We start from the raw sequence: 14,050 nt of genomic DNA, 5'->3' as shown, positions 1-14,050 counted from the left end.
TATCATGCAATGAGATATTTGTTGTTTTGAACCTCTAAAATGCTGTCATGAATATTTGATCCCTTGTGCCGGTAAATTCACATGGAGACTGTTGTGCCAGATTGTAGTGTTGAACAAAACCAAGGAAAGGATTCGGCCTTACCAGAGCAACCAAGAGGAGGAAGACCCCGATATTAAAAAGATCAAAAAGGTAAAGTTGTTGATAATCTTACATTAATAAGTAGAGAATCAAGGACAGCGAGAGACACCTTGTTGTTCTGTGGCTGTGCAGGTGCAAAGTTTCATGCGTGGCTGGTTGTGCCGGAGAAAGTGGAAGATCATTGTCCAGGACTACATCAGCTCCCCTCACGCCGAGAGCATGAGGAAGAGGAACCAGATTGTCTTCAACATGGTGGAGGCAGAGACAGAGTACGTCCACCAGCTGTCCATCCTGGTGAACTGCTTCCTCAGGCCACTCCGCATGGCTGCCAGCTCCAAGAAACCTCCCATCAGTCATGACGACGTCAGCACCATCTTTCTCAACAGGTGCAGCCATCTTTTTTTTATTTTGTTTACCAGTCAAGTATTTTAACTTTCAGGTTGAGGCCAAACAGAATCATACTCAGAGTGATAGAAGACTGTTTCTCCTTCTGTAGTGAGACCATCATGTTTCTGCATGAAATCTTCCACCAAGGTCTAAATGCTCGGATTGCCAACTGGCCCACGCTAGTTTTGGGTGAGTAGTTGCATGGAACTTACAGCTAGGTTTCCTTATATAGGTGGTGTGTTTTAGCCCATTAATTACAATTTGCTTGTGATTACATCAGTGCAAAACGATTTTGGATTGATCTCCTGCCTTCCAGGCCACAACTGACTTATAATTTCAATGCATTACAAACAATAGAGAACAATATTTTTCCTGCACCTGGCAGCAGAAGCACTCCATCCCAAGAATCCTGGGAAACTAACTTGTATTTAAGATTAAGTTTTAAGTATTTTCAACCTTACAGCTTTAATATATTATTTGGTGGTATTAATGATTACTAAGACAGTAGAAGACTGTTTATGTTAATAAATATTAAAAGGAATTTAACAAACTTTGCAGTAGCTGCGAGGGGGGACAGTGATGAACATAAATCCTCATATTGCTGCCATCTTGCACAGGGATGTGTTTCAGCTCAGGCATGAATCCAGTGGTCCTGCGCACTTTCCATCCAAAGGGTTTTCTGAACCTCTGGCACATTCGTTTATTTAGTGAACACACTTTGCATTTTCATTGTTATCTCTTTTAAAGTATTTCCAAGCAAAGCTGTATGCAGATTTTGTGTTGTAGGCTAACTAAGTTGGCTAACTTGAGTTTTTGAACAAGTGCCCACTGCAGACTCTAGCAACTGCATCCAAATGGGCGGACATTAAAGGGGGGGAAATTCACCCCATCTACTCAGTGAGCAATATATACCATCATGCATTGCGCTTGTGGCGGAGAGATGAGAGGAGCGAGAGCAGCAGGAACAGCCCGACCTGTCGTTTAAATGTAAATAGAAGCAAAGAAGTGACAGGCTTAGGGTTAAATGAAACGTCAGTCTCTGGCTCATGTCACACTCACATGAACTGAAACCCAACGCCTTCTGGAAGGAGGGAAATCAGTGTAAAAACTTGTTGCGTGCTGTGGGAAACATCACACAGTACTTTGAGTGTTGTCTTTTCTGTTTCACACGCAGCCGACCTGTTTGACATCCTGCTGCCCATGCTGAACATTTACCAGGAGTTTGTGCGTAACCACCAGTACAGTCTGCAGGTGTTGGCAAACTGTAAGCAGAACAGAGACTTTGACAAGCTGCTGAAACAGTACGAGTCCAACGCTGCCTGCGAGGGCCGCATGCTGGAGACGTTCCTCACTTACCCCATGTTCCAGGTAGTGCTCACGGTTTAACCTCAGACATTGTCAATGAAGACCTCTATTAGCTACTATAACAACAAAAGCTCCTTCAGTGAACAAAGGAAACAAATTCTCAATAAGTCTTAACAACATTATGATTAAACTTTGAGCTTTGATGAGCTCTCGTGCACTAAATCATGCACCTTCTTCTACAGTGGTGTAATGGCACCTGAGTGGAGAATTAGATTCATCTGCTGTTTATCTCAATGAACCCTAATGTATGTAACAGCAGTCGATGGAAAATATACTAGTGTCCTACTTAAGAGTCATGTTAAAAAAGGCTAGTGTTGAAAAGACGTCATCATTGGTGAGCTAACGTGAATTAGGTTGGATGTTTTGTGCATGCGTGTATGATAATGTGTTTTGATTCGACATATTAGATTCCACGGTACATCATCACTCTCCATGAGCTGCTGGCACACACACCTCATGAGCACGTGGAGCGCAAGAGCCTGGAGTTTGCCAAATCCAAACTGGAGGAGCTGTCAAAGTAAGTGTGTGCACTTTCCATAGATATGAAGGGATAACTTGACTATGATGATGATGATGATGATGATGATGATGATGATTGGTCGTGCTGTCAGGATGATGCACGATGAAGTGAGCGACACGGAGAACATCAGGAAGAATCTGGCGATAGAGAGGATGATTGTCGAGGGCTGTGACATCCTGTTAGACACAAGCCAGACCTTCGTCAGACAAGGTGAGCCGCCTCACCTACAACACAACACCATCTCTCTCTCTCTGACGCCACCAAATCCTTTATGACCATTCTCCATCTCTTTTAACTCACTCTCTCTGTGGCCAGGCTCTCTCATCCAGTTGCCGTCCAGCAGCGAGCGGGGCATGCTCAGCAAAGTGCGCCTGGGCTCCCTCTCGCTGAGGAAGGAGGGAGAGAGGCAGTGCTTTCTGTTTACCAAGCACTTCCTCATCTGCACCCGAACATCTGGAGGAAAGCTCCACTTGCTCAAGGTCAGCCTCACCTGTCCACAGATGTTCATTCCGCTACACTGGAAATAACCGTCTCAATGAGTTCTGCAGATTTTTGTTTCTTTTATGTAAATTCAAAATGTCTGTTTCGCCTTTCTTCAACACCTGTTGCTAATTTTCATAGCCTAATGAGGCATTGAATGTAAAGTCAAATGAATGTGTGTCTCACTGCACACACACACATGAGTCAGATGCATCCTCCAGCCAATTTTAACCTCTCACAGACACATTCAAATATGCATGAATTAGGAGTCCATACACAAAATGATGTTACATGCAATACTTACAAAAATGAATTTTTGATCAGAGTTCAATCTTTTAACATAAATACATAATAAGTTTGGAGGTTTTCCTGTAGCATCACGCTAACATTAGTAGATGCAATTGATGTTCATTACTGCCTTTCTTCAACACTACTTCAATCATGAATTAATATTTATTATAGTTAAGAGTTTATAGGCAGCATTTATATTTATTTTTTATGATACATATAAAAATAAATTTTAAGGAGCCGTCATAAAATATTGTCTTTGTTACAAAGTACAAATTTGTCCATACATTATTATCAGAGTAAATTGATAATTTATAATTTTATTATTTATATTAGTATCGGTAAAGGCCTAAAAAAAATCCAGTATGAATTGAGTTTAGTCAGTATTTCAGAAACACTGATTTCTACGTGATCATTGACATGTAATGCACTGAATGCCGGGAAAAAATGCCACAAAGACTAACATTTTTTAGATTCTTATGCTACCATCTTACACATACAAAACATAATTTTCTTATACCAGTTTATTGAATTAGTTGCGAAGATTAGTTGACTGACTGAAAGATGAATTGGCAGCTGTTATGATGTACGATTATTCATTAAAGTAAAGTTCTCAACATTTTATTTCTATGTCTAAATCACAGAATCTCATCATGTTCTCTCAGGTTGTAAATACGAGTAAATCTGTTCTTTTTTTTCCCATCACCAACAGCAAGGAGGAACGTTGTCTCTGATCGAGTGTACTCTCATTGAAGAACTGGATGCCAGTGATGAGGACTGTGAGTAGCTGTATTCCAAATCCTACCTGAGCCTGACGTTTATTTCCAGTCCAGTGTCAGTTAACTGAGCTGCGGGCCTGTGTTCATTTTGTAGACAACGCAGCAGGTCAGGGCTTCAACCATCTGGAGTTTAAAGTTGTGGTGGAACCTCCTGACGGCCAGTGCTTCTCTGTTGTCCTCCTGGCTCCTTCCCGCCAAGAAAAGGCTGCGTGGACCAGCGACATCAGCCAGGTACGATGAGATTGTGTGTCTCAAAGCTGGTGGATCAGCAGCACACAAGGCAAATGGATTTTAAATGATGAGAAGAAGTCAAGTAACCCGGATTTCTGATCCCAGATGTGGGATTAAAGAGAACTGACTGAGTCTCGTGTGTCTCTGCTCTCTGTCTCAGTGCATTGATAATATCCGATGTAACGGCTTGATGACCAGTGTGTTTGAGGAGAACTCCAAAGTTTCTGTGCCGCACATGATCAAGTAAGAAAAGAGGATTTTCTGACATTTTAATATGGAGGAAGATTTCAAACTGTAACAGTGGAGATTAGTTTGTCCGATAATCTCTATATTTCTGTTTTGTAATCAGGTTTTGTTTTGCTGAAAGTATTTTGTCCTTACTGTGTGATACAGATTTAACTTATTGTAACTGAATGAATGAGTGAAATGTTGCAACACACAAACAAAAATAATCCTTTTTTATTTATTTTTAAAAATCCATATTTTTAATTAAAAATAGACATGAATACAGGTACAACATCAGACATTACTTCCATTAATTTAAATAATCAACAATTCAATTGTCTGTCAGTCTTTTTCATACAGCTATGATGAATGTATCCCACCACTCTCCCCGTACTTAAGCCTGATGTAACTTTCCCCTCTGGGCCATAGAGCTCCTTTGTTTCCACAAATACTCACCACAGCACAAAATGTGGATTAATCCACTGCTGAAAATAGTCCTCAATCACTGCACTGTTTCCACATGAGTAGCGTTTGCTCAAAACTAGAGTGAGTAGCTGCAGAGCAGGAAATCACTGCACAGTAGTTTAGCGTAATCCTGTTAAGTAGCAGACAAACAAACAGACGGACGAAAACACAACCTCAATGGCAGAGGTGACAAACACACCAGAAGACAAAGACACATAGATTTGTGATCAGTTTTTTGTTTTTAAACATGATTTGCTTTCAATAGGCTTGAGGCTGAACGCCTGTGAGAGAAGATCTGTTCAAAAGGAGAAAAAAGTAGAACATCCTTAGTTTTTAACTCAACGTGGAGAATAGTAACGACCGTGGTATTTTTCTCCTCAAGGTCTGATGCTCGCCTGCATAAAGACGACATTGACATCTGCTTCAGCAAGACTCTCAACTCCTGCAAGGTTCCACAGATCCGATACGCCAGCGTGGAGCGTCTGCTGGAACGGCTGACAGATCTGCGCTTCCTCTCCATAGATTTCCTCAACACCTTCCTCCACACTTACAGGATCTTCACCACGGCTGCCGTGGTCATCGACAAGCTGGCCGTCATTTACAAGAAGCCATTTACCTCCATACCTGTCAGGTACAACGGACCACTGATTCTGTGAATGTAACATTTATCCATTGTCATTCCCCCTCCTCTCATTGAACAGACTCATGCATGGCAGCCCACAGTACATCTTATCGTTCACTCCATCTTTCCATTTCAATGTTTTCTACTCCTCCTTTCTTCATCTGTCACCCTGCCATACACCTCCTCCTCCTCCTCCTCCTCCTCCTCCTCCTCCTCCTCTTCGTCCTGTCACTGTCACAGGGTCGAGCAACATTCATGTGATCGTCTGTCCATCATGTCCCTCTGTCCTGACTACAGTCTGAAGATCACGCAGCTTGCATTGGACCAGACCAAGTAAACACCATGAGTAGGACTGGTGACTGACTTGAACCAACTTTTGTGAAAGATGTAGCGACAACTATCAGCTCTTTCTCTGTCCCTCAGGTCTCTGGAGCTCTTCTTCGCGACCAACCAGGGCACGTGGGGAGCAGACAACTTGAACAACAAATCCCCGAGGCTCTGCCGCAAGTTCTCCTCTCCCCCTCCCCTCTGCATCCCCTCTCGCACCTCCTCCCCCGTCCACTGCCGTAAGCTCTCCCTCAGCTCCCAGATCAGTGCGAAAGTGGGAGCCTTGGACTTGTCTCCTACCCCCTCGTCCTCTGCAGCCAACTCCCCCACCTCCAGTCACTGCCCCTCCATCTCCTCTCCTCCTCCAAGCTCAAGCCGGCCCCCTTCCGGCTTTTCCTTCCCTCCTCACACCTCCACACGCTCTCCCAGCTTCCCCCAGACCTCTGGGATGTCGTCGCCACCCCCCATCTCCACCAAGGCCCCACTGGACCTCAGCCGTGGTCCCAGCTCCCCAGACCTGAGCCCAGCTGCAGGGGAGGACATCAGCGGAGAGATGCCTCGCATCGACGCCTTCTGTGGGAAGCTGAGGCGAAGCATCCGCAGGGGTGTGTAGCCGCAACAGAGGAGCATGTGATTCACACTCAGTCAATCCCATGTGAACATCAGCACATGTGTGTGCACACACCTTATGTGTCCACTCACACATACTGTTGTTCTGTTATGATGTTGTGTTTTAGAAACAGGTAAATGCATAAAGTTTAGATAGCTCATCTTTCCTCTTACATCTAATTTTAAATAAGAGCCACCTACAGCAAAGGTGACATCAAGTTCTGAAAGTATGAATAGATACATTTATTTCAATATTATACTTGAATCGGACACATCACAGATACAGTCTGTCAGCAGAAAAACGACTCATGAACGAGAGACATAAATGGGTCACCATTACCCTACAGAGGAATAATAGAGCTCTTAGATCACCATCTGGCTGCAGCGTGTTCACTATGACAACAGCAGCAGAGCACTGGGTCAGGTTGTAGAGGAACGGAAAATAAAGAGATAAATAAAGTGGCTTCTGAGAGGAAAATGACATCTTGGATGGGTGAATAACAAAATTCAGCAGGTTGTGATTCAGTATTTCCAAGATACAGATGAGCAACACACTGTCATGATACTCTGACATGGACAATGACGTTTGCATTATATCAAACATGTTGTAATTATCTGTATTCTTTTTGTCCATATAGTTTTTAACTTGGTGATAAAATTGATCCTTAATTGTTTAGAAAAGTGAGAATGCATCTGTTTGATTATTTATCATGCGTTTGGGTTTGTCGTTAACAGACAATAACGTCTGTTGATTACAGAACTGATCATATATCACATAATCAATACAGATGTTTTGTGACTTCTTTTTTCCCAACAGCTGTCTTGGAGACAGTATCTCTGGACAAGTTTCTTCCTGAAATGCCTGCTAGCAGTGAGCCGGGCGACATGTCTCCCTGTCGATCCCCTTCGACGCCGAGGCACCTCCGCTACCGACAGTCAGGTGGTGCAACATGGACCCACACATCTCATTCTACGCACGCAGAGCCGGCAATGTGCCGCTGTGTCTCTGTCTGGTGTTTTACACTGTTTCTAATGTCTTGCAGTCTCACCAGGAGAGAACTCTCGCTGTACAATGTCGCCAGCTTCTGCGTTTGCCATCGCCACCGCTGCTGCTGGGCATAGCAGCTCCCAGGGTGAGCACGCCAAGAGAAGGTCAAAAAGACCCACAGCTGGGGCAGAGAAATGCTGTTTCGTTGGAACTTTAGCTCCAATGTTTGCCAGTAATTAAAGTTAGTCAGCTGTTAAATTGTGTGAAATCGTTAGCCTGATCTTTTCATTTGATTTCTCCCAGGTTTCAGTAATTCTGAGAAGACCTGTGACAAAGAATTCATCATCCGCAGAGCTGCAACCAACAGAGTTCTCAATGTGCTGAGACACTGGGTTTCCAAACACTCCCAGGTGAGTCCACACAGCGTGAACGGATTCTGAGAGAGGTCATCAGTGAGACCGGGTAAATCAAAATAAATAGATACAAGTTTAAAAGGGTACAAGATAAACCTGGAATGACTTGAGAGCTTTTGAAATCAACACAAAAAGGGTTTTTTGTGCTTTAATGGCAAAAATGGCCAAAGTAAAGAGTTAAAACAGGTTCATTATCCCATGAAGGAAAGCTGGTAGCCCAGAACACTAGGTCCTCTCAGATTTTTATGTTGCCTGATGTTGCCATAGGTTTTCCTACATACGCATTCACTTGGTTCTTGTTGAAATGTCAAACACTGCACCACAAGATGTCAGTAAATCCTACAGGCTGGTCCTTTAACTTTTATTTCAAAATTGGGATCTTAATGTCTCTCCTGGCTGTGCATCTCCTCATGCAGCCAGACCACTGCCACTAGCTGATGCGACTTGTTGGTTGACAGACGTCTGTCAGTGGTTTAGTGCGGTCACATACAAATTCACATTTAATTGTATTTTCACAAGTTTCCAGCATCTATTTATTTTGAGTTTAAAAATGTTGTAGATAAGCTTTAATGATTGTGAGGATGTTTTCTACCCCAACGCCCTGCGCCTGTCCTCGACTGTTTGTTTACAATACCACTTTACTATTAACCCTGGTTCTTCACAGCTCTGTAAAGAAGCTTGTGTCTACTTCTCTGTCCATGACATGACTTAGAGTTCACCTGAAAGAGTCTGTTGTGATCTGTTTTCATTGCCATCAGCCCCCCTCCCCCCCTCTCCTGTCACTATTCCCTGGTGGAGGTGCTCTTTGCTCTGCGTGTCTTTTCTCCCACCCAGGAAGCATGCAGAAAGGTCAGCCTCGTCCCTAGGGATACTACAGGACGATCATTTTCATTCCAGATTATATAAGATTCTATTTCTGTACCTGGATGTTGTGTGAAAAGTGAACATTTATTATTTGTTCTGATTGATTGAAAACGTGGCTCCGGCTCCATGTGGGAGACCTCGCGGTTTGTGGGCAGTGATGAGTGCTGAAGTGTTAAATAGTTCTTACATTGAGTGGGTGAGTGTCGTGGGGCAAACTAATATAAAACTAATATAATCACGAAGATCTTATCATTGTACAAAAAGGTAGTCAAACTTTACTTTACTTGTACTTTACTTACTTACTAAATTAAATGAATGAATATGAGCACAATGGTTCATATTAATGTACCAGAGTTAGCCTTTAAAACATAATTTCATCTGCGGTCCCCTGGCAGGTTGATGTTAAGAAGAAAACAAACAAACAGTAAACAAATGAACAAACAACCAGACAACAAACTTGCAGCTAACACTTAGACACGCATAACAAACCCATAATCACATATACAGACACAAAGCACAGCCAGTTCATAGAATGACAGTCTATATTATAGTATATACATAGACAAAAACACATAGGCACATGGACAGCACAAATATCCAAAGGATTAGAAAACGCTAAGTGGGTGAGTGAAAAACCCACAGTATTCAACAGTTAGTAAAAATTAGACAATTAAAAGGAGGAAAAGAATTAAAATAAGAATGAATACGAATTAAAATGACGATGACAAAACTATTGCAGATGATGACATGTTTGAGTATCCAGTAACCATTGTTTTACAGAACTGGAGAATTAGTTTATAGTTGTGATTTTCTAGTTAGTTCTATGAGTACAGTGTTCCAGGTATGTGCTGCTCGATGAGTCTGATTGTAAAAGGTAGTTCTACAATCTCCTCTAGTGGTTGATGTGTTTTTAATTCAGTTTGATGAGCTCAAGTGCAAATGTGCAATCATGTGGCATAACTGTAACTCAGTTACATAATGTGTATAAATGTGTTTGTCCATCAGGACTTTGACATGAACAGTGAACTGAAGATGGGGGTGATCAGTCTCCTGGAGGAGGTGCTGCGGGATCCAGACCTGCTGCCGCAAGAGAGGAAAGCTACAGCAAACATATTAAGGTGCAGAGTCCCCACACTAAAACTGTATCCATTCATAACGAAAATAGGAAAATAGAAACTGCATTTTAAACTAATTAAGGTTTATGGGGACATTATTTGCATATATTTGTGGTTAATTGTCCCCCGTTCCACAAACAAGAATTTAATAATTATTGTATTATGTTTTTCTGCTGTTATATCAGTTCTTTTGATTTCCTTTAATAACATGACACCATTGAATGTTCTGAAAACAAATTTCAGTAAACACATGATTTTTCCAAGTTGGTTAATGACATCAAAACGTCATGCAAATGCATATATATATAATATATGCATTTATCTTAATTGGAAATTTTAATTTCAACAAATACTTCTGTTCAAAGTGATTTACTGATCAATCTATACAATGCTTCTTTTGCTCGCCTTGTTACATTCACAAATCTCTGTATTTGTTTGTAGGTTTTTTTTTTAATTGACCCTGTTTGATTAACATTCATCAAATCTTGGTAGTAGTTCATATTTTATTACTTCAATTTATTAAACCTAAAATCTGTATCTTGTATTTTTAAAGGAACAACAGGAAATCCATTCATATCGGGAGCTCCTCGCATCTTTATTGTCATTTTAATACTCAGTAATACTCAATAATTTGGATGTATATATATATAAGAGGAAGATGCAATAAAAGTCTCAAGATAAAGTAAATGTGACAAACAGAGACACATCAGCAGAATCCGACTGAATTAATAGAAAGATGAAAAAAGTAGGTTTTTAAGATTAAAACTGTCGATAGTAGGATAAGACCTAATGTGGGACAGGAGACTATTCCATAGCTTAGGGGCATCAACAGCAAGCAGCATTTTAAGTGTTATATAACTTAATGTCTCTTAACAAAGATGAAATAAATAAATAAAAATGATAAAATATGAAAAATTGATTAAATAGTGTATAGAAATTGCATATTAAAACTGAAGACGTACATAGTGCAGTGTACGTGGTGTGCAAATGTGCATATTCATAGCCATTATGCTTATTTCCACCTTGTAACTCTGGTTTTGAAAGGCACTATAGAAATAAAGTTGACATAGTTCCTCTGCTTTGCTGTTCAGTGCCCTTTCTCAAGAAGACCAAGACGATGCTCAGCTGAAGATAGAGGACATATTACAAATGGTCAGTATTTCCACCTGTTATTACATCCCAGTAGGGATTTACTCATGTAGAATAGCTTTTACTAAATAAAGCTCCTAGCAACTGTTTAAATCATTTGTCTCCTGATCATGGAACAGAAAAGCTGTCCCCTGCTACACTTCATCGTGGTAAGAATCATGTTGCTCCCTCAGGGAAAAGCACCAGTTGTAGTTACCGGGCACTAGTGTCACAACCCTCAACACTGATAGCTAGTTTCCCAGTACACAAAGTTAAATTTGTGTTTGTGTGCTACCGTAGTTCTTTGAAATATTATGATAATATCATTATCTAATTCTGTAAACATTCAAATACATATTGTACAAATATTTTATTATTTGTGGTGGGTTTTGTGTGTGTGTCTTTAGGCGGAGAGTCCTAAAGCTGAGTGTTTTGAGTCTCTGTCGGCGATGGAAATGGCAGAACAGATCACACTGCTGGATCACATTGTGTTCAGGGGTATTCCCTATGAGTAAGTGCATCCACTGCATCACACAAAGTGGTTTGAAACAGCAAAGTGAACTAAACAAAATAGTCAATGTAGAGAGAAACACATCTTGGTAACTCATTATTATACAGGTCTGTACCTTCCTGGCCAGTTTCATGAATGTTTCCTAGAAAAAAAACAATGTAATTTGGTACCAACAATAGTGAAAATCCACACTTCATGATATACTTAGAATTAATGATGAATCATAAAAATTCAGTAATCTTTAAAACTTTAGTTGAACTGTTAGATTGCCATTAGCAGGACCCAAAAGCAGGCACGGTTCAAGAGATTTGGTGAATTTCACTAACACAAAGCAGGCTTACAGTTTGCAGGCAGGTAGGCCAAGAAAATCCATAACTCCAAAAACAGAATATCCAATAACTCAAGAAGCAAAATGGTAAAACAGAGAAACATACAAACTTTGTAGTTCAACTGAAAACATAAACAGGGAAACTGGACAGATGAAAAAACAAACAGTTTAGGTGAAGTAGCCATCGTGCAGGGGTGAGGTGATCGTGGAGTGACCTGAGGCTGATGTGGACAAACAAGTGTGTGTACGATGCTGAAGGTTTCCTGTCCTGCAGGGAGTTCCTCGGTCAGGGCTGGATGAAGATCGACAAAACTGAGAGGACTCCGTACATCATGAAGACCAGCCAGCACTTTAATGATGTAAGACTTTGTGTTGCTCCCACTGAGTGTAACCTGGTTATGATGTTATATTCATTAGACACAAAAGCTGTCATAAGCTTTTGCAGTTTAATTTATACTGAGGTACATATTCACCATATTCCCACGGGGGTCATTTACCTTTGACGTCACATTAAGCATTTGAAGTGTCCCTCTCTCTACAGATGAGCAACCTGGTGGCGTCTCAGATCATGACCCACACTGACGTGGGCTCCAGGGCCAGCTCCATAGAGAAATGGCTGGCGGTGGCTGATATCTGTCGCTGCCTCAACAACTACAACGGCGTGCTGGAGATCACCTCAGCTCTCAACCGCAGTGCCATCTACAGGCTGAAGAAAACCTGGGCCAAAGTCTGCAAACAGGTTGATATCCCCTCATCAAATAGCTGTTATCCATCCACATGATGTTTTTTTGTGCAATTTTGTCATTTGTAAATTTGTTGCTTTCTAGACGAAGGCGCTGATGGACAGGCTGCAGAAGACGGTGTCATCAGAGGGGAGGTTCAAGAATCTCAGAGAGACTCTAAAAAAGTAAATCCACCTAATTCTCAGAGGCAGATTGTTCCATGGGTAAATCCAGTCTAAAGTTTGTATGTGTGTGTGTGTTTGTAGCTGTAACCCGCCATGTGTGCCCTACCTGGGCATGTACCTGACTGACCTGGCTTTCATTGAGGAAGGAACACCCAACTTCACTGAGGAGGGCCTGGTCAACTTCTCCAAGATGAGGATGGTAACAAGATAGTCTTCTACACATGTTGAAGCAGTGTGCACAGCACACAGTGTTTGAAAAAGAATAGCTTCTATCCATTTCTTTTCATGGTGTTACTGTGTTCAGTGAGAGTTTGACTGTGAAACCTTTAGCATCAGCTTAGAACCCTGTTATTCTAAAGCTTTGTCTTGACCTGTTGACGGAAAACTGCCTCTGCTCTCTCAGATTTCTCATATCATCCGGGAGATTCGTCAGTTCCAGCAAGCACCTTACAGGATAGAGCACCAACCCAAGGTGCGTCCAAAAAATACCTTTGAAACCACTGCCCTTTAACATTACAATTTTCTTTTTGTGGAATGAATGATTGAATTTTAACTGTCTCTTCCGTCCCCCCCCCCCCCCCAGGTGACTCAGTTCCTCCTGGATAAGACGCTAGTGATGGATGAAGATACCCTCTATGAGCTGTCACTGAAGATTGAACCCCGGGTACCACCTGGCTAGTCACATCTTTAAATACACACAAACAACCATGTTTTCCAGCATAAACACAGGCCAACAATTTAAGATAAGGCAGGAAACACTGCAAGTTATTGTTCTTAGGAAACTCAGGAGAAAATGTGCCTTGTTGTATGAATATCTGATGTGTATATTATAGTAAACAGAATGGACTGTGAAACATACACAACTCTGCCATACAATCGTACAGTAATGACTGTAGAAACAACATGTTAGCTACTGAAAGTGGCACTAGAAAGTAACCAGTTGCTGCTACCACACTGTACATACCAAACAATCTGCCTCTGTAGTCTTGCACATAAACATGACCGATGAGTTTTGTATTGTTCGTATGATCATGGCCAGATGAACCTGCTTGAGGGACCAAGTGAGCTGCTGGGCCCGTGTTAACCGTCCCTGTGTGACGTGTACAATGTCTGTATGCTGGTATATTGCGAGGCCCCACTTCGCGGTGCGGCTGCTTCCGAATTCATTTCCCAAGACGCACCATGGAAGCTCAGCAGCTACACGGGATGTAAACGTATGTTGTGGTCATTTCTTTTGTTTTCTATGTGACAACAAAACACATGACACCAGCCTTTAGAGACACAACCCATAATGCTAAATTCTCTGTAGTGGACTGTTCCAGTCGTATCCTCTAGAATTTTCCTAAAGAATATCTTCCA

General features: G+C 41.6%; 1 protein-coding gene across 3 annotated transcripts in view; it reads left to right on the top strand.

Annotated features, from left to right (window-relative positions):
* rasgrf2a (Ras protein-specific guanine nucleotide-releasing factor 2a) overlaps nucleotides 1-14,050 on the top strand; it is a 30,703-nt gene extending 16,653 nt beyond the window's left edge. Inside the window, exons 4-28 of one of the 3 annotated variants that reach the window (XM_034601338.1) lie at nucleotides 101-190; nucleotides 272-525; nucleotides 636-715; nucleotides 1,701-1,894; nucleotides 2,299-2,408; nucleotides 2,503-2,621; nucleotides 2,727-2,890; nucleotides 3,892-3,958; nucleotides 4,053-4,189; nucleotides 4,350-4,432; nucleotides 5,262-5,510; nucleotides 5,742-5,834; nucleotides 5,925-6,433; nucleotides 7,255-7,377; nucleotides 7,481-7,570; nucleotides 7,729-7,835; nucleotides 9,708-9,820; nucleotides 10,909-10,969; nucleotides 11,353-11,456; nucleotides 12,059-12,143; nucleotides 12,326-12,523; nucleotides 12,612-12,691; nucleotides 12,773-12,890; nucleotides 13,095-13,163; nucleotides 13,275-14,050. In XM_034601338.1, the coding sequence (XP_034457229.1) occupies nucleotides 101-190; nucleotides 272-525; nucleotides 636-715; nucleotides 1,701-1,894; nucleotides 2,299-2,408; nucleotides 2,503-2,621; nucleotides 2,727-2,890; nucleotides 3,892-3,958; nucleotides 4,053-4,189; nucleotides 4,350-4,432; nucleotides 5,262-5,510; nucleotides 5,742-5,834; nucleotides 5,925-6,433; nucleotides 7,255-7,377; nucleotides 7,481-7,570; nucleotides 7,729-7,835; nucleotides 9,708-9,820; nucleotides 10,909-10,969; nucleotides 11,353-11,456; nucleotides 12,059-12,143; nucleotides 12,326-12,523; nucleotides 12,612-12,691; nucleotides 12,773-12,890; nucleotides 13,095-13,163; nucleotides 13,275-13,370 (3,393 nt within the window). In that variant the 3' untranslated portion in view covers nucleotides 13,371-14,050. Of the gene's footprint in view, nucleotides 1-100; nucleotides 191-271; nucleotides 526-635; nucleotides 716-1,700; nucleotides 1,895-2,298; nucleotides 2,409-2,502; nucleotides 2,622-2,726; nucleotides 2,891-3,891; nucleotides 3,959-4,052; nucleotides 4,190-4,349; nucleotides 4,433-5,261; nucleotides 5,511-5,741; nucleotides 5,835-5,924; nucleotides 6,434-7,254; nucleotides 7,381-7,480; nucleotides 7,571-7,728; nucleotides 7,836-9,707; nucleotides 9,821-10,908; nucleotides 10,970-11,352; nucleotides 11,457-12,058; nucleotides 12,144-12,325; nucleotides 12,524-12,611; nucleotides 12,692-12,772; nucleotides 12,891-13,094; nucleotides 13,164-13,274 lie in introns of all 3 variants that reach the window. The other 2 variants (XM_034601337.1, XM_034601339.1) reach the window with 2 other exon arrangements.

The sequence above is a fragment of the Hippoglossus hippoglossus genome, chromosome 12, assembly GCF_009819705.1.
Source record: "Hippoglossus hippoglossus isolate fHipHip1 chromosome 12, fHipHip1.pri, whole genome shotgun sequence".
Lineage (NCBI taxonomy): Eukaryota > Metazoa > Chordata > Actinopteri > Pleuronectiformes > Pleuronectidae > Hippoglossus > Hippoglossus hippoglossus.
Note: the sequence above shows the minus strand (reverse complement) of the source record. Positions and strands in the feature narration are given on the sequence as shown.